The sequence below is a fragment of the Arvicanthis niloticus genome, chromosome 16 (genome assembly GCF_011762505.2).
Source record: "Arvicanthis niloticus isolate mArvNil1 chromosome 16, mArvNil1.pat.X, whole genome shotgun sequence".
Classification (NCBI taxonomy): Eukaryota; Metazoa; Chordata; class Mammalia; order Rodentia; family Muridae; genus Arvicanthis; species Arvicanthis niloticus.
In genome coordinates, this window is record NC_047673.1 from 7,628,587 (window position 1) to 7,648,287 (window position 19,701).

The 19,701-nt window shown below is 48.7% G+C and overlaps 1 protein-coding gene across 11 annotated transcripts in view; it reads left to right on the forward strand.

Moving 5' to 3' along the window:
* Atp11a (ATPase phospholipid transporting 11A) overlaps positions 1-19,701 on the forward strand; it is a 113,549-nt gene that overhangs the window by 82,762 nt on the left and 11,086 nt on the right. For 9 of the 11 annotated variants that reach the window (XR_013104275.1, XM_034520900.2, XM_076913817.1 and 6 more), the window contains exons 17-27: positions 844-947; positions 5,593-5,774; positions 7,223-7,474; positions 8,663-8,840; positions 9,456-9,558; positions 9,731-9,876; positions 11,746-11,805; positions 12,768-12,895; positions 13,988-14,123; positions 14,536-14,559; positions 19,501-19,566. Coding sequence is in view for 10 of the 11 variants with exons in the window: in XM_034520900.2 (XP_034376791.1) it covers positions 844-947; positions 5,593-5,774; positions 7,223-7,474; positions 8,663-8,840; positions 9,456-9,558; positions 9,731-9,876; positions 11,746-11,805; positions 12,768-12,895; positions 13,988-14,123; positions 14,536-14,559; positions 19,501-19,566 (1,379 nt within the window). In the remaining variant the exon portion in view is untranslated. The remainder of the gene's footprint in view (positions 1-843; positions 948-5,592; positions 5,775-7,222; positions 7,475-8,662; positions 8,841-9,455; positions 9,559-9,730; positions 9,877-11,745; positions 11,806-12,767; positions 12,896-13,987; positions 14,124-14,535; positions 14,560-19,500; positions 19,567-19,701) is intronic. The other 2 variants (XM_076913819.1, XM_076913818.1) reach the window with 1 other exon arrangement.

Here is a 19,701-nt window from a genome sequence, read left to right on the forward strand (position 1 = left end):
CAGCCGAGTCTTTGCTGCCTGTTAATGTCTCTGACCTGGAAGGAGAAAATTTTTTGTGTTGAGAAAAGGAGCACAAATATCCAGCACAAAGGTGCTCAGAGCCCTGGGGACAAGACTAGAGATGTGCTGGAAGACAGGCTGTCCCATGACCCTTGCAATACAAAGGATGGGTTGTCCATGGAATTCCCATGACACTTGTGATACAAAGGATGGGTTGTCCATGGAATTCCCATGACACTTGTGATACAAAGGATGGGTTGTCCATGGAAGACCCACTTTCAGGAGGAATCACACCTTCACCTTCTGGTATTTCATGACGTTTGAACACTCCCTTTGGGTCAGCAGCACACTCTTGTTCTGTCATGCTCACTCCACCTGCCCAACCCTAGTGCCAGGAAGTTTTTTGCTTCTCACAGGAAGTCTGGGCATCCAGAGCCCTCATTGTTCCAAGGCAATAGAAATCAAACAAGGCCAGTGTGTTCCATGGATCACACTTCTTTTAGGTCTTAATGTATTAACTACTCCTTTGTGATGGCCTTTAAACTGGTCTCCACACTGGACTTACTTGCTTTCATTAAGAAGTTGAAAAGCTGGAATGATGCCTCATCAGTTAGAAGCACTGACTGCTCTTTCAGAGGTCCTGAATTCAATTCCTAGCAACCACATGGTGGCTCACAACCATCTGTAACAAGATCTGATGCCCTCTTCTGGTGTGTCTGAAGACAGCGACAATGTACTCATATACATAAACAAATTAGTCTTTTATAAAAAGAAAACAGAAAAGTAAATTTGTCTCCCCATGTAGTAATTAAATTCAACATTATTTTCCCACTCATTTTCCAGGAGAAATTTATCTGTTTTGCAAAGGAGCAGATTCTTCAATATTTCCCCGAGTGATAGAAGGCAAAGTGGACCAGGTCCAGTCTAGAGTGGAGCGTAATGCAGTGGTAAGTTCTCTCTCTCTCCTGCAGACTGCAGTTTCTGATTCTTCTCTGAGCCAAAGTGCTTTCTGACATGACCTGGCCTTCTTGTTTGCTGACTAGTAATGAGAGGTCGTCTAGTTTATGCTGGAGGCCATTCTCCTGCTGAGGCAGTTTCCATCCATCCTCTCAGCCACTCCTACCAGCACTGAAGAGCCAGAAAGACCCCATGCCCAGCTGTAAATCTAGGCTATGCTATGTAGACATTCCAGATACAGCACTGTCACATTCCCTCAGAAACAGTCCCCGTAGGGTGCCACAAAAGGCACGCAGTGAACTTCATTGAACTTATTAGGGCAAACTTTTTGAATTCCTGATGTTAACTCTAATTTCAAATGGGCACATTAGGGATTCTGATTCCTTCTGCCAAGGGCCACCCCCAGAACTGGAGACACATTTTGTGCTAAAGAACACACTGTCATAGTCTATGCTTCATTTGTTCTGGAAAGTTCTCTCTCACCTGAGAATCATTTTCTTTAAAAGATGTAATATGTTAATTATAATTCAAGTACATCTTTTTTAAAGGTTTTATTGAGCTATCATCAGTAAACATTAATGTGTTCATATTGAAAATATAAAATAGGTAAGTTTTGCTTTACACTTGTAGAAGCATTGCTACCCCAGTGTCCCAGGAACCTTTGCATTCCCTCCTGCCAACTCTCCCACAATCCACCACTGTTCGCTCTCACTGTGTCTGCGGTCTTACCTTCTGGAGTGTTCTTGTCCTGTAGAATCCCAGGTCCGTTTCTTACCAGGCTTCCTGAGAACACATGACCTTTCTGACATTCATCTGCATGGGCGTTCAGTGCGGCAGGCTATTCCTTTTCTTCTGAGCAATCCGTTCATCTGATGCCCAGCTTCCTCATTTGTTCACCAATCAGTGGACATTTGAGACCGAGTGCCGGTGTGAGCCGTGGGTTCTGGTTTAGACAGCCCCCTTGCCGTGGGAGCCTCCTTGTGCTAGCTTTCCATGCTCACCTTTCTTCTTTGTTGTTTTCCCATGAGTGAGGTCTGGCTGTGGTCTGCGTGTAGTAGTGCTCCTGCTTTTTCCGTTCAGGACTCTAAAGTGTGGTCTGTGGCTTTTACCAAGATTGGAAAGTTTTCAGAAGTGCATTTGCAGTGATGTATGTCCCCTCCGCCTGCCTCGTCCCTTGTCTACCAGAGCTGGCTAGTTGATCCCTGTCGTGTGGACTCCATCTCACATGGTGGTCACAATGGTGAACTTTCCGCATGGGCTGCTAGATCTTTCCCACCTCCTGTAGATCTAGAGTTTAATCAGAGATGTGATAGAACTCAGAAACCACTTGTTCCTTCACACCGTGACTTCATATCGTTTGCTGGATTTGCAACAGTGCTCTCTCTCCCTGGGGCCCTTGGGGATGCTGGGAATATGCTGTCTGCTGGCCTCTTGATGGCTTGTGCCTGCCTCTGGGCCTGTCCATTCATTGTCCTCTTCCAGATCTTTCAGGGACATTGGTTGTTACAGCATCTGCCTTAGTTAGGGTTTCTGTTGTTGTGGTAAAACACTTTGACCAGAAAGAACTTGGGAAAGAAAGGTTCACTAAGGCTTTATGTGCACCCTAGGGATGCCCCACTAACAATGGGCCAGTGATGCCCCAGAAGTGACAGGTAGAGACCCATTCTTCTCATTGTGGGCTCCCTTCCTCCTCAGAGCAACTTTCCTTGTAAGCAGCACAAGTGAAGAACTAAAACAGATGGAAAGTGCAGACCAATCATAATACTAATTATGTAAAAATGTTAATATGAAAGTGTTCACATCTGTCATATCACCATGCAGAATCCAGAAGCACATTGACAGTAGACAGAGTAGAAGCCATTTGACTCCAGAAGCAGATCATTTCGTACATGTATCCCACTCACACAGTCACACTAATAGACCATTGAGAAAAATGGTCCTTGGTCATTCACCTCGAGATACAGAGAAGGGACCTGCCAAAAATCAATATCTATACTTAATTTTGAAATAACAGAGAAAATGAGTAGATGAATGTTTTCTTAATGTAATAAAATGCATCCTGCTCCCAAAGGCAGCACGTGCATCAGTGGGGAACATTGGGGCATCCTCGCCTGAGGCTTGCCTCCAGCCACACCAGAGGGTTCTATCAGGTTCGTGCCCTCTTCCCAGATTATCTAGGTTTGTGTCAAGGTGACCAAACCCAACCAGGACAGCATCCCACAGACTCTCCTAGAATTGTTAGATCCGTCCTGCAGCTCAGCCCAGGAGGTACTCAGTCAGCGAACTGAACAACCACTTTAAACAACTAAAGCTTTACACAAGGAAAGACAGTTGTAGGTAATGCTGAGAGGACCAGTGTTTGCTTCAAACCCAGTTTCTCCTTCAGTCACTTGTTTTGGTATGTTTAATCACAATTAAGAAATTGATATCAAATGTAAGACTTTATCCTCTATTTTTTCTTAGAATTTTATAGTTTTAGCTGTTAAATTTAAAGCATTGATCTTATTTTCTGTGTGGTGTGAAGGGAGCTGTCTTACTTTTTGTTAAGTGGGTGTTATTTTTTGAATCCCGTTGTTGAATGGCTGTTTTTGTTTGCTCTGTTTTCCCTGTTAAATGATCTTGTTTCTCTTGTTAAATCATCTGGCCAGATGTTCCAGGGTTTGTTTGGGGTCTCAGTTCCATTCTGCTCCCGGCTGTCTGTCTGTCTGTCTGTCTGTCTGTCTTCTCCCCAGTTCTGTGCAGTTTGCTTTACTGCTATGTGCTAGTAAGCTCTGGAACAAGAGTGTATGCATGGCCAGCTTATTCTTATCCAAATCTGCTGTGCTGTTCTGCATACCCTGGCATTCCCCGTGAGTTCCTGAAAGATGGCCCTCGGGAGTTCCACAGATCACAAGACTCCACAGATGGTTTGCGTGGTGTTGTCACTTAACAATAAGAAATGTCATCATCCACAGAAGCAGATTCGGTTCTGTTACTTGGCTCTTCTGTGATTTCTTCAGTGTTACATAGTTTTCAGTGTGTTAGACTTTTTCCTCCACAGGTACACACATTCCTGAATATTTTCTTTCTGATGCAACTATGGGCAGAATTTTCTTAATGTTTTTCCAAGGTAACTGTGGGATCATGTGAGATGCAGCTGGCCTGTGTGTTCCGATGCCACGACTGCACCATTGCTGCAGTCATATAATACCTCGGATTTCATGCAAGGTGGGCTGTGTGTTCTTTAGAACGCCTGCCTGTAAGATCTGGTCCTCTGACAGGGTTTGTGATGCTGAGTTGTGGTCAGCCTAAATGCAAAGGCCAGGCAGGCTCTGCTGCTCCTTGCCCTGAGCGGTCCTGGGGAGCCGCTGTGAGGACACTGTTGCTCCTACAGTCTTCAGATGTTTCCCCTGCATCCGTTCAGAGCATCACATAGGTCCTCATCTGATGACGTCACATGTTACATTAGCCCATGTTCTTGGCTGAGTCAGTCTGTCACTCAGGGAGGAGTCCTGTTCGTGGCATTCGATCCTTCTGTGGCTGTTGGGCTCTGTTAGCTAGTGTGTTGCCCAGGATTGCTTTCTCTGTATTTACAGGGTAAGCACTAAGTATGACTGTGCTTTGTACAGCTTGGTAGTGTTTTATACAGGACATTTTGTCATGCTTAGCAAGAGGCTTGTACATGCCAGCACTCTTGTGTCACCACAGTAGAAAGTCCTGAATACCTGTACAAACAAAGGCCTCTTCACATCTGAAAACTTTACTCACTGCTCACAACACTCTACATTCTGGACAATCCTAGATCATTCTTTTAGAGACTCTCTGTTTGATGATCCTCTGACTTGTTAATGAAGCAGTGGACTTTGCCTCTGTGCCCCACCCTCCCTCTTGAGGGATTAGGAGAACTGTTAACCAGTGGGGTGTGTCCTTCACACTTACTAGGAGATCTGAGAAATAAAGCTGTGACCCGAAGAGCTGAGGGAAGTGCTGACAACACAGGAAACACGTTTTAAAATCTGAAATCCAGAGTTTGAGATGCTTGCCTGGGAGGCCTATGAGTGTTTCACTGTGTATGTGGATTAGGGTGAAGGAGCAGGAAACACCCAGAAACCCCACCAGGGGCTGCCACCCAGGGATAGTTTGCTGTGCCTTGGCAGGAGGGAGGCACAGAGGGGGGCTGTGCATCGCACATGCTCCACATGTGTTAGGACCCGTCATCCCTAAGGCTTATTTTAGTCTCCCCCGTACCCAGCATGAGGATGAATAACCTTGCAGTCTTCCATCTCCCAACTTCAAAATACTACTACCACAACACTGCAAATTATTATCTCTCAAAAACTAAATTGGATTCTGTATCTGTTTACAAAATTAAATAGAATCTGTTTGCAGTTCTACAGAGCACATGACTGTTTGTATGGACCAGGCATCACAGGTTACACATCTACAGAGCACACGACTGTCCGTATGGACCAGGCATCACAGGTTACACATCTACAGAGCACATAACTGTCTGTATTTAATGTAATTCAGTAATACCTAGAGAGTGGCTGGGTTATGACTCATTCATTCTCTTCAGAGATAGGTATGACAAAGACCTGAAAATGCATTCAGCAGGTGACATGGGATTCACACTAAACACTGGCTTGTGTTAAACAGGAAGGGCTGCGAACCCTGTGTGTTGCCTACAAGAAGCTGGAGCCAGAACAGTATGAAGATGTTTGCCGACTGCTACAGGATGCCAAAGTGGCGCTTCAGGATCGGGAGAAGAAGCTGGCAGAAGCCTACGAGCAGATAGAGAAGGACCTCATTCTGCTTGGTGCTACAGCTGTCGAGGACCGGTAAAGATGTCTCGTGTGTCTGTTTAGTTACAAATGGGAGAGGGGGCCACGAGAGTGGGGTGAAGGGCAGATAGCACATGTGTTCTGTGCCAGTGTGTTCTTCCCAAGGACAAGGCTCCTGTTTTCCTTCATGGACAGTGACAGCCTGGAGATTGATTACTACTGGGTGATATGTTACTGTCCACAAATCAGATGCCTGGGAGGACACTTTCCCTCCAAGTAGTGACAGTAACATCTTCACATTACATCACACGTGGAGGATTGGCTTTTTCTCATGCCTTAGAGAGGAGTCAGTAGCCATTTCCCAGCTGCTGCTGGATCCTCTGCATCTGTGACTTTGTGTAGCTCAGTGTCCTCAACATGGTTGTCATTGTTTGTCTAAGACAGTTACAGAAATGAAGTGGGCTGTTGTAGAAACCTGTGAAGTCACTGGGAAAGTTTCTGGAATTCTCAGTTACAAAGTGAAGAGCAAGGCACAGTGCAGTGGCCTGAAGGCAGGCAGGGGGCTGCTCCTGGGACAGGCTCTGATGGCCTCACATGGAGCCATCATGTGACATCATGTGGACAGCTTGCATGGCTGAGTTAAGCTGTGGAGCCCAGAGGGTTGACACCCAGAAACACATAGGGGTGAGTGGTGTCATAATGAGCTTCTTCCTAGACAAGGTTTCTCTGTGTAGCCCAGACGACATGGACCGTGCATCCTCCTGGGATTACAGATACAGTGTTCTGTTGAAGTGATGATTCATCACAAGCTACTTTTTAAAAACCTGAGCTAGTACACTGGTAAACTTTCCTCTCTGGGACTCAGGTCCCTTACTATTAATTCAGAAAATTACAAGGTTGGAGGTTGTTTCCTTCATCTGTGCAGCTGGAGTAATGGGATCGCCATACCTCAGGCCACAAACTTTCATCCAAGGACTAGTCTGACTTTGCAGAGTTCTGTAGAAGTGAAAGGTTACATCAGATTTCACACAGTGCTGGCACATGCTGAACCACTGGTAGATGTTAGCTGTGAGACCAGTGGCATTATTACCAGTATCTGATATCTTACTTGAAGCCTGGATTCCTATTTGATAAGTAGCAACATTAGAACACATAGTACCAAAAGAAAAGATGATGCCTTATTTCCCAACTTTATTTTTCCATTTTATTTCTGGTTGTAATGATTCGTCTTCTCATTGGAATGATACTGGGTTGTAGGATGTAAGGCTCAGCAAAAGTACAGCACACAGAGCAGCCTCCTTAAATAGCTCCTCCACGGTTGGCAGAGCTGTGCAGCACATCCTGTGTCCACTTGGACCTGTGGGAGCAGGTTCCGGTGTTTCTGTAGACCTCAGCCACTTGGCACATGCTGTGCTGTAGAACCGTCTTTTGATAGCGCCATGTTTCTTGAGGTTGTTTATTTTGGTGCCCTTTGGATCCTGATCCCCTGGGTTCCATGCTCTTAGGCTCCAGGAGAAAGCCGCTGACACAATTGAGGCACTACAGAAGGCAGGTATCAAGGTCTGGGTGCTCACCGGGGACAAGATGGAGACAGCCGCAGCCACCTGCTACGCCTGCAAGTTGTTCCGCAGGGGCACCACGCTGCTGGAGCTGACCACCAAAAAGCTAGAGGAGCAGAGCCTGCACGACGTTCTCTTTGACCTGAGCAAGACTGTGCTGCGCTGCAGCGGGAGCCTGACCAGAGACTCCTTCTCAGGGTACGCAGCTCCTCCCACCTTACGGACCGGGGTCTCTGGGGGAACTGACACCTGCACCCCTGGGGGTCACGTAGAAGCTCCAGCACCGGGTGTGCCTAGGCAGCCAATTTCAACCTGCTGGGCAGAGAATGTGAAAAGCTGTCTCGATTGGAACAACTTCCATCTGCTGTTGTGCCCATGGGTCCGTCATGGATGCCTCAGAACGCTGCCAGAAAATCCAGAAGGCAGTTAGAAATAATGGAGGTTGTTTTTCTGAGACAGCAGTATTGCTGAAGTTGAGTCTGCCAAGAATATCTATTGGTTTATTCATGCATTTTACAGGGGCACCTACACCAATGTGGGTGAGTCATCTGACTCTCACTCGTTGTCTTACGTTTTTATTTATTTGTTCTGGTTGTCAGCATGCAGGTGCCACAGTGTAACTTGGAGATTAGAGGACAACTTGCATCAATACCTTTTCTTCTTCTACCACGGACAGGTTGTAGGCTTAGAGCAGGCACCCTAACTCACAGAGCAGCCTCGCTGGCCTGTCTTAAGAGTCATAGAAATTTGACAAAACAAGTCAGCGTTTGAGTCTGTCTTAAGAACAGCACAGAATCATTTCTGTGTTGATCGGCAGAGTTTGGGGTCACAGATGTGTTTGTGATCCTTAGGCCTAGCAGAGGGGCTTGGAGACAGCTCAGTAGCCAGGAGTGCACTGCTCTGGCAAAGGGCCCAACTCTGGTTCCCAGCACCCACATCAGGCTGCTCTCAACTACCCGTAACTCCCACTCCTGGGAGATCAGCTCTGCTGGTCTGTGCAGGGGTGTGCCCATCCCTACCCACAAATACATACATATTTAAATTATTAAAAATAAACCTTTAAAGTCCAGCGAAGGGAGACCTTGACCATGTTCAAGAAATGAGGTCACCAGGGCAGAAAGCCAGACAGAGAAGGTTAGAGACCTGTCCTCCCAAGGCCCTCCCTGTGGTGCATCAGCACTGAACTTACACAGACCCACAGCAGGGTGTGGCTGCTCTGCCTGGGCAAAGAAAGTTCATTAAAATGTGATGTACAGTGCAGTCCAGGAGTTGGATCCAGTACTGTAAAGACTAATGAAGGAGGGAGACCTGCAAGCATCCTGATCCCGTGAACTGGCATGGTGCCTGCGCCCCGTTGAGTGGTTTTCCCTTGTGTGTGCTCTAAAGCCTCTCCACAGACATGCATGACTATGGGTTAATCATCGATGGAGCTGCACTGTCCTTGATAATGAAGCCCAGAGAGGATGGGAGCTCCTCGGGCAACTACAGAGAGCTCTTCCTGGAGATCTGCAGAAACTGCAGTGCGGTGCTGTGCTGCCGGATGGCGCCCTTACAGAAGGCCCAGGTACGGACTGGCCCACCAGTGGGCATGGGTGTCAGTCACTGTCTCTGATTGTTAAACAGTTAGGGAGATGTAAACATTTAAACATTAGGCTTAAGCGCAATGCATGTAGGGAAGTCTATGAAGAATTTGACTTGGAAATCAAGAAATAAAGAGAAATCGTGAATAGTACTCATTGCATTAGGTTGACATATTTGATTTTCACATGTGACAACTTTGAAAATTAAAATAGCATTAAAAACAATTTTCTAAAATTGTTTGATAATAGGTGGCATGGGATTTCAACCCCTTTGTGTAGACTACAGTGTTGGCATTAGCCCCAAGCCTTTTGGACACCTGAACATAACTCTTAAGTTTGTCTTCATGTGTTTGTGAAGTCTTGTCATTGATCATATCTTAGTTTATATGAGACCATTTGATCCTCTGTGGAAAAAGTAGTCTGAGAGCTGTAAGCAGACAGTCCCCTGTTTCCTGTACCAGCTCTGTGTCTTTGATAGTCTGAGAGCTGTAAGCAGACAGTCCCGTTTCCTGTACCAGCTCTATGTCTTTGTTGGTTCTGCCCAGTTAATTACAAAACTGAAACAGAGAAGGTAAACTCCATGTTCCGTTCTTTTCCAGATTGTTAAGTTAATCAAATTTTCAAAGGAGCATCCTATTACCTTAGCGATTGGTGATGGTGCAAATGACGTCAGTATGATCCTGGAGGCCCACGTGGGCATAGGTAAGCCATAGCTGCTCCAGTTGGGATGCACTTCAGGCAGACAAAGGTTGTGTCATGTGTACAGAGGGACCTTGGGCCTCCACCTTTGCCTTGTACTTAGGGGACATACCGGGCAGTGGTGTGCTGGTCAGCTGGCTCTGGCTTACCAGCCTGTTTGCTCTTCTTATTCTAGGCGTCATCGGGAAGGAGGGTCGCCAGGCTGCAAGGAACAGCGACTATGCAATACCCAAGTTTAAACACTTGAAGAAGATGCTTCTTGTTCATGGGCATTTTTATTATATCAGGATATCTGAGCTTGTGCAATACTTCTTTTATAAGGTAGGAAGTATTTCTTTTCTCCTCTCACAGTTTTAGTGGCATGAGACCTTTGTCAGGTAACTTAATGCTTCCAGGGGTTTATCACAAAAAGAAGTGCTCATAAAGAGTGGGTTTTTTCTGCAACAAGAGAATACTGGGTAGCCAGAGTTGGCCACTTTGTGGGTTCTTCCTTCTACCCTCTCCACTCTTTTTCTTCCACCCTTTCAACCCCTAACACGAGACAGGGAAGAAAAAGGATAGAGGGGAAGGGGGTGGTGGATAGAGGGGAAGGGGGTGGTGGAGAGAGGGGAAGGGGGTGGTGGATAGAGGGGAAGGGGGTGGTGGAGAGAGGGGAAGGGGGTGGTGGAGAGAGGGGAAGGGGGTGGTGGAGAGAGGGGAAGGGGGTGGTGGATAGAGGGGAAGGGGGTGGTGGATAGAGGGGAAGGGGGTGGTGGATAGAGGGGAAGGGGGTGGTGGATAGAGGGGAAGGGGGTGGTGGAGAGAGGGGAAGGGGGTGGTGGATAGAGGGGAAGGGGGTGGTAGATAGAGGGGAAGGGGGTGGTGGAGAGAGGGGAAGGGGTGGTGGAGAGAGGGAAGGGGGTGGTGGAGAGAGGGAAGGGGGTGGTGGAGAGAGGGGAAGGGGGTGGTGGAGAGAGGGGAAGGGGGTGGTGGATAGAGGGGAAGGGGGTGGTGGAGAGAGGGGAAGGGGTGGTGGAGAGAGGGAAGGGGGTGGTGGATAGAGGGAAGGGGGTGGTGGAGAGAGGGGAAGGGGGTGGTGGAGAGAGGGGAAGGAGGTGCTGTAACCCTTAGACTACTTCCCGCTGATTAGGATTGTTGAGTTCCTTGGGGCGAGTTTGATCTTCACCATCAGGGTGTCTAATTATTTCTCCTCCTCTTTTTTTCTCTTCATCTTCTTCCTCCTCCTTCTCTTCCTCTTCCTTTTACACCTCTTCCTCCTCTTCTTCCTCTTCTTCTTCTTTTTGACCCACAGCAAATAACCAACAACCCATCCTGCCTCGTGGGGTCCTAGCGTTTATATACCTCTGAAAAGTTCTCAGAATCCAAACATCACACAGTCACAGAGAGTGTCTGCACCTGGCAGAATCATGCCCCTACTAGAGCATGAGGCAAATCATAGTCACAGCACAGTCACAGAGAGTGTCTGCACCTGGCAGAATCATGCCCCTACTAGAGCATGAGGCAAATCATAGTCACAACACAGTCACAGAGAGTGTCTGCACCTGGCAGAATCATGCCCCTACTAGAGCATGAGGCAAATCATAGTCACAGCCGTGGAAAATCCCCATCTCTCATACCTGGATTAAAATGGAAACGTAGTCTTATAATATTTCTGTGGTTTTCAAAGAAACCAAAATTCTTTCTATAATCCCTGACACGTGTTGAACCTTGTCAGAGTGCAACATACGATGTCTGAGGGCGGTGTCTCCAGCCCTCTCCGCGCAGGCAGGCAGGTCCTTGCTGCTGGCTGTCACTACCACCTTTGCTGTTGAGCCAGTGCAGCTCCCTTCTGCTGCCAGCGATCACCAGGGCCACTATAGATAGTGTATGGGAAAGCTTTTCCATCACCAGCGATCACCAGGGCCACTATAGATAGTGTATGGGAAAGCTTTTCCATCACCAGCGATCACCAGGGCCACTATAGATAGTGTATGGGAAAGCTTTTCCATCACCAGCGATCACCAGGGTCACTATAGATAGTATATGGGAAAGCTTTTCCATCACCCATGTGGCTGCTGGGTAGGATGTTGGGCCTACTTGGAACAGTTCCCCCATGTGAAGCGTGATGTGTTGACAGTGCCTGGTGATCTCTAGGCAAGCCCATGCATTTCTGCTGTACTCTTGAACTAATGGCTGTGACTTACTTTTCAGAATGTCTGCTTCATTTTTCCTCAGTTTTTGTACCAGTTCTTCTGCGGATTTTCACAGCAGGTCAGTCTGATGTTGTAAATTGGAAGTTCATCATAGTCTTGTCTTCCTTCCTAATGGGGGGCCATGATGAGGAAACAGGCTTCAGGAATGTGCAGACAGACCCATGGAGCTGGTAGGGCCCAGGTGCCATCCATCCTGCTGCCCCTGGGTCCTGTCAGTAGACAAAGGTGAAGGAGCAGGCTACAGAGCTGAGGAGTTGCGAGCCCCCAGTCTGGGTGTCCTGAGGCTGGGTATGTCCCTAAACACAAGCCTGTAATGACATAGCCCGTGGGCACTCTCATGGGTGTGTGGGTCATCCTTGAAGTCTGAGGCATTGAAGTACACGGAATGCTAGCATCTGTGACTGGGAGTCGGGCTCCTCAGTACGTGCTGCCTGAGCAGACACATTTCTGTCCCCGAGTACTCAGATGGACAGTGGCCAACAGCTTGTGTCCAGAGCCACCAGGGCCAGGCCAATGAAGCTGGAAGATGTGAAGGGAACAGACCTGCAAAGTCTGGGATCTGAGCTCTGCCTGACAGATTGCCTTCATGAAATTTAAAATCTGTCTCAGTGTCTATCTCTGTAGAATAGTGGCTTTTATGCATTTTAGGTACATTTTCTATATATTTAAGCATTTTGCAAATTAAAAAGTAACATATTCATGGCCTAGGGTGATGGCTCAATTGATAAAGTTATTGCAGTACAAGCATGAGGACCTGAGTTCAAATCCCTAGTACCTGTATTAAAGCTGGGTATAGCCACATAGGCCTGAACTTCTGGTAAGAGAGGATAGAGGCAGAGGATACCTGCGGTTCATTGGCTGTCCACGCTAGCTGAGTCAGTGAACTCCAGGTCACCTGATGCTGACCTCTGGCTTACACACACACACACACACACACACACACACACACACAGTGCTATGCTAAATCGTGACATCAATGTGTTAAGGCCACCTTGGAGTGCAGATTGCTTCCTCTTACAGACTTTGTACGATACTGCGTATCTGACTCTCTACAACATCAGCTTCACGTCCCTCCCGATCCTCCTGTACAGCCTCATGGAGCAGCACGTGGGCATCGATGTGCTCAAGAGAGACCCGTCCCTCTACAGGTGCGTGCCTCTGCCTGTGCAAGTGGGAGCAGAGCAGAGTCCTCCAGTCAGCTCCTAGTGGTAGTATTTCAAAGTCTGGTGACATGCTTCCACAGGACGGTAGTTAAACAGTCAGGTGGTGTCTTGGGGTGTGCTCTGTAGGTGATGGGTCTACGCTAGGCTTGAGCACACACGTGAACCCCCTCTGCACCTCGAAGCTTGACAGAGATGTGAGCCCCTCTGCATTCCATTGCTTGATAGAGTTGGGAAGCTCGGAGTGTAACCAGCATCTGCTCTGCTCCATTTCTTAGTATTAAGGCAATACAGCTTTTCTCCTGTTTCAGAACTGCCCGGATTTTCTGATAGATACAGTGTTTCTTTGTAGTCTTTTTCCACCTATGTCATAGTAAGGAGCTTCTCCTGCTTCTGTCCAGGTTCTGCAGTAACCATGAGCTGGATGCTACAGGATAGCCGCCAGCCAGCACGCAGTCGTCATTCTTCACCTACCTCACTCAGTTTGCCCAGGGTCTCTTGTCTTAGTCATGTGTGTGCACACGGCTATGCACTTAGTTCTGTGAGGTCTTTTACCTGTTTAGTTTCAGAGCCACATAACATCAGACAACCTTCCCCTGTCCAGTTCCACAGGCTCTGGGATCTTTCTGACAATACCTAGAAGCTAGAGGAAATAGGTGTGCTTGTGTGTTTATGCACATACGCGCTCACACTTCTGCTGACACACTTACTCTTGTAAAATGAACAGGCGTAGAAACTCAGTGTAGCTTGGTAGCAAACCCAAGTCTTCAGTCTGTTAATCAGTGTGTCAGCTACTGTGTGCTGTTGTGTGGTAATTACATTCAGAAGACCAGAGAGCACCAGGTTCTCTTTGACAGTATTATAACTGAATCTGAGACAGAATAGTCAAAAGCCAGTGGAGAAGATTGGGCACAGCAGTGTGAGGTCTGGGGACCATGTGGGTTTGCCATTAGGGGTGCAGACACTGTTTGACAGTCACAGTTGATGCTGCTCAGGAGCATGTGGGTGGCGGTGACACCACAGAGGGCTGCACGGGTGGACCTTGGGCTGACGTCACAGTTCTCCCCTCTTCTCAAACAGAGACATCGCCAAGAACGCGCTGCTGCGCTGGCGGGTGTTCATTTACTGGACATTTCTGGGCGTTTTTGACGCTTTGGTATTTTTCTTTGGTGCTTATTTCATATTTGAGAACACAACCGTGACCGTCAATGGACAGGTGAGTACTGTGCGTGAGCGAGCAAGTGAGCGAGCGAGCGACCTCCTGCTTTATTGCTTAGTCACTGTGTGTGGAAACAGGTCAGCTGTGGCTAGGTGTGATCAGTGGAGCAACTGAGAGAAAGGAAGGGACAAAGGGACGTGTCATTTGCCAGCTGTGGGGAGTTAGAGTCGGTCCTGAGGTTTTCCTGACTGGTCCCAGGGGCTCCATGGTGTCATCCAGCCAATGTCCTTTCATGTGGGAGTTAGGTTGTGTGAGTGTCGCTCCACAGTGTGTGGGCATGGCCCCTTCACAGCGAGCAGCTCTATAGTTCTCTGAAGGACTGCAGCCTGTTGTTTGCCTACTTTCTGGGGTGTGTTATATTCGTATCTTGCTTTTTTTCTCTTTGCCATTTGCTTCCTTCCCACCTCAGATAATGACCACCAACACGAGCATGGTAAGACACTTTGTCCTCTCTGTGGTTTGCAGTGCATTACAAATAAAATATTTCTTGAAAATATTTTCAAATGTGACCTCTTCTGTGTGCTTTGTGGGTAGAAAAGCTATTAGCCATTCCTGTCCTCTGCTGGTGTCAGAGTCACCTGACTCTGCCAGGTGTCTTCTCCCTGGGTCTCTGTCAAGGCTTCTCTAGAAGGGGAAACGGCCGTGTAGGTCTGCATGCCACTGTAAACTAAGGTCAGGAGGTCTGGTGGGGACCTTGCGTTGCTGGTGTACCTGTGCCACCTGGGGAGAACCAGAGGCATCAAGTAGACCCTAGATCTTGTCCTCATAATCTCACAAGTTCCAAGTTAGTGTCAAGCCTGGCTAAAGTCACGGGTTCTGAGATGGCCGTTCGAATAAACACTGCAACTGACGTCAGAGAAGACTCCTCCTAGACATTCCTTCAGGGAGCTTGAAAACAGAAATGCTTCTCATTTCTCGTTGAACCAACTCCCCTCCTGTCCGTACTGTCTTCCACATGCTGGTCCTCAGACTGTGAGGTTGGAATGCCAGGGTCTGGCCTGTCTCCTGGTAGTTTGTCTCCCTGTGCATTTGTCTCTGTTGCCTCATAACTAAAGGTACTGATCTCTCCTAGAATAGCACACACCGGTCTTTACTAAGTCAGAGCCTGAAGATCCGCTGAAGCTCACTTCCCTGTTTTAAAGATCTTGAGCTCTTTGTAGCTCCCAGTCCTCCTTTATTTCCATCAGATAATGCCTGTCCATAAACATGGTGCAGCCTCTAGGCAGCACCTCACCTCCACATGTGTCTTAAACAAGCAGGCCTCAGCACTCAGCTCTGTTCACACCTCGCCTTGCCACGCAAGGACCCTTCAGTGATCTGGTGGTCACTGGTGTAGGAGGTTGAAGAAGGAGCTTGCACAGGCTGGGAAACTGGTGTAAGGCCTAGCCAGAACTCAGACCCTGGCCTGTGCCAGCATGGTGCCCTCCACCCCAGCCCACAGCATCTCAGGGCCTTAGAGTATGGCACAGACATTCCAGGGTGGGGGTGTGGTTGATGTGGAGAGCTAGGGAAGGACTCCGAGAGGCTCTCTATTTTAGAAAGACAGTGACCCCATTTCCCGGGCTGTCCCAGAGACTCTCTTCAGTGTCTCCTGCCTCTTATCCCACTCCTGGGGTTTTGGCGAGTCTCCTGCCAGGCCCTGCTATTGTGTGTAGTGACTCCTCTGCCGCCTGTCATGGGAGCTCAGGATTCCTGTGTTCCTTTGCCTGCACTCCTTGTCTTCCACCCCTCAGACAGTCCTTTAGGCCTTGTGTGGGCTGCTAGGAAGATGCTTCCTGGTGGCCCTGCAGTGTCTCCCCCTGACCCTCCCCATCACCGACAGATCCACCCTTTGCCACTGTTAAAATGTTCATCAGAAACAAGTCCAGAAAGCAAGAGCTGCAGGCAGAGACAGACACGCCTGAGCCTCCTGCAGGGCTCTGTCCCTGAGAAGGACCTTGGCGACTGCCTTTGCTCCACACACAGGTTGTCAGTGGAAGTACAACATATATGTTACATGTCTTGACACAAAATAATTCCCAAAGGACGCTTCCAGGGTCACCCCAAACCAGTGCTTGTCAGGACAGGCATCACAAATTCACAGGGTTCATATTCAGGTATGATGGTGACTATACTCTGGTCAGCCTGTGGAGCCGAGAGAGCAGAGTCACCTTGACATCCCTTCACATGTACTTCAGGATAGACAGTGACACCTCTCTGTGAGGTTGGAATGCAGGGACTGGGATGAACACAGATCCAGGAGGCCAAGGAAGAGATCTGGTTCTCAGTCATGCAGACCACCCTCCACCTCCACCCCAGCCTAAGCCTCAGGGACCCTACTCAGCCTGCATTAAGCTGGTGTGTGGGGATATGAGGTGAGAAAATATTAGATTTACAGGACTCAGGTGCAGGATGACCATATGGTGATCCTCCCAGGTGTGCTCCCCAGGGATCCAGGACACGTCTTCTAGATCCTTCTGTTTAGAAGCTCGTTCTGTTGATTGCTATTAAAGATTTCTCTAGAAAGCTCTACAGCAGTCCATGGAAACATTCATAGGTCTCATGTAGTGTGAGGACAGTGGAATTATGAATAATTTCTTAAAATTTGTACCATCAAAATTCATAAGTACTTTTTTTGATGCTACCAAAGTAGTAATCGCCATACGCTAGCTGACCCCTTGGATGTTTCTAGCCTGGTATTTAGTTTGGAATGTTACAATAGGAAACACCTAGTGGGTAGCTTAGTCAGTCATCCATGGCGAGTGATCACAGCACAGAGCTGACAGAGGGATGTGGAGCCAGGCCAGAGGAGTGCAGAGGTGTGACTGTGACCTTAAGAAGCCAAGCTATGTCTGTCATGGAATATTACTGCACATAAAAATGAAGTTGGCTTTGGTGAACAGAAAATACCTTCTGAAAATACTCACCATAAGGCACATAAGTGGGCCTGCTCTGGGTGTTCCTATAGGGTGAGGTTGTATGAAGTCAGTCAGACCACAGATGGAGGTGTACTGTTGCGTTATATATCCATCAGCTGAACAGTGAAGGTATGTCACTAAGGCGGTAATCACTCAGACCATTCCTTTAGGGGTATTGTTGAATATGAGCCATCAGTGGAAGTGTGTTGTTAAGGTGTGAGCCAGTCAAACCACCAGTGTTGGTGTATTATGGAGATGTACATTAATTAGACATCAGTGGAGGTACACTGTCACGTCATGGGTAAGTCGAGCACGGCTGGGGCAAGTGTAAAAGTGACGTCTGGCCAAGGGACTGGTGACTTAAGGAATCTAGAACATACTGAGTGACTCTGGGTAGGTGACCAGAAGGTTCCTACTGGACACAAAGGAGGAAATGAAGATTATACAGAATCAGCTCTGTGGCCATCTGTCCATCCCAGGGAGCTGACGTGGAGCCATGGGCACAGGGAGGAGATGACCACACATCTCCTAGCCAGTTTCCAGTTTCTCATTTGAGATTATTACATTTTACCTGCCTATTGAAGTGATGGTGGCCATAGTGTGTCCTGTAGGGACTCGGGGCCTGGTGACCCATCATGGCACCCAGGTCTGCCATCACCCACCAAACCCAAGGAAACCTGGAGCCAGGGAGGGATACTGTCCTCCCTGTAGCAGGTGTGGGAGGAGCAAGTTGCTGAGTTTACCGTGGCCTGCGGTGTGACACTGCTGGGGTCTGCTTGTTCCCTTGCTTGTCCCCTGCTTACACCTGTGCCCAGATCATGCTGACATCTATATTTTTAAAGAGTTCTCTCACTCTGTGCCAACTGATGGCCCAGAAGAGCTGGGGTGGAGGCAGGGGCTCCCTTCTGCCAAGCACAGCCTTTGCAGAGGCTCTCCTCCACTCACTGCAGGTCGCCACTTGGCTCACACCTGTAGCTTCTGCTTAAACAACCCAGCTGCTTGCTCCTAACATCCTGTTAGGTACACACGTTCATGCTGCAACTCTGCTGCCTCAGAGGTAAAGCATGCGGGAGAGTGCTTGTAATTTCTGTCAGTCCTGCACTCTCTGTGCTCTGGGCTTGGTGTGGGCTTTCTTCCTGTGGGCCGGGTCCAGCATACCATGCAGCATCTCTGGGTTCTCACTAGTTGCAGCAGTAGCCACTCTGGAGTGACCCATTGGCCCCTGGCTAGAAGCCCCTCACATGAAGGTCTCAAGGCTTCTGTTGCTGCTGTAGGCCCGAGGAGGAAGGCTTCTTCTTAGCAGGATGAAGAACAGGACTTGGCATCCCTCTACAGTCGATGTCTCCACAGAACCCTGATGCTTCTCTCCTAGCATGCTTCATGTACCCTGCTCTGACCCAGGGCTCCTCCTGCAGGCCATGGACTCACAGCAACCCAGGTTCAGGGTATGGTTATAGGCACATGCTCTGATTAAAGCTAACCATAGGCAAAAGCACTGGCAGCCTAGCCTTTTGATTCTTTGTGAAATAAACTTTTAAGAATGTTCTGGGAACAGTCCTCTGAGAGGTGCAGTTCACAAACTCCAACAGTGTCTGCAGTTGTCATGCAGGCTCATGCAGTGTGTATGGAACTTCTCTTGCAAAAGGCCTGTGTGGACCAGCTTTCCTGAGAGAGGGCTCGCAGCCACTGACCTCACATGTGTCTGTCTGTAGTTGAGAAACGTGTTGGCTCTTTTAGCATGTGGCTTGTGTCTGTACCCCCCCCCCATCCTGCCCGAGTTCCCACTAGAAGGAGGGCAGCCCACACCTGCTCCTCCTCCTCCTCCTCACTGGCCTGTTGTGAGCAGCCACGGCTGTGGCCAGGGCCTGGCTGTTGGAGGAGTAGCCACTGTAGCTTCTGTCTAGTTTGTGCCACCTGCCCACTTCCTCCTTGTCCTGAGGTCCGCACAGAGAAGCCCTCCCTGATGGCTGTCACCTCTGTGTTCTGGTGTCTCCTCTGGCTGTCTCCTGCAGTGTTGTAGCAGCCGTGCCCCTCAGCTGTGGGCATCTCTGTCACCACAAGCAGGTTCCCTGAGTGAGTTCTTGAGCAAACAGGCAGAGCAGCCCTGAGGAATATGGTTGTCATATAGTCTCTTCTATGGAAAGCAGCCTAGCCAGGGTCCAGGTCTGCACCATACATATTGACTCCCTCTATGCGGTCTCTCCCTACTGGACCTGGAACCTAGTATCCAGCAGGGCCAGTTTCGGGACAGCAGGACACCAACACAAGTCATCCTTGACCCAGGCTTGGCCATCATTGCTGGCCTAGGGCCATCTGAACTCTTGCCTTCTGTAACTCAGGAAACTAGTCTCCGTATCCTTGGGCTGAGGTGCAGAGGCCATGGGTCATACTCTCCAGCATCCATGTCCGGGATAAGGGAGGGGAGGCGCATGGCAGCGGGCGCTCACCGAGGCTCACCGAGGCTCTTGTCTTCACAGATGTTTGGGAACTGGACGTTTGGGACGCTGGTGTTCACTGTGATGGTGGTTACAGTCACACTGAAGGTGAGTCACTGCTCGTGACACACACGTGCCAGTCATGGCCAGCCTGCCTGCAGCTCGCCTTGAACACTTGGGGTCTTAGATCCACACTGACACCGGCACCCCCGTGCTAGGTTCCCACACTGACACCGGCACCCT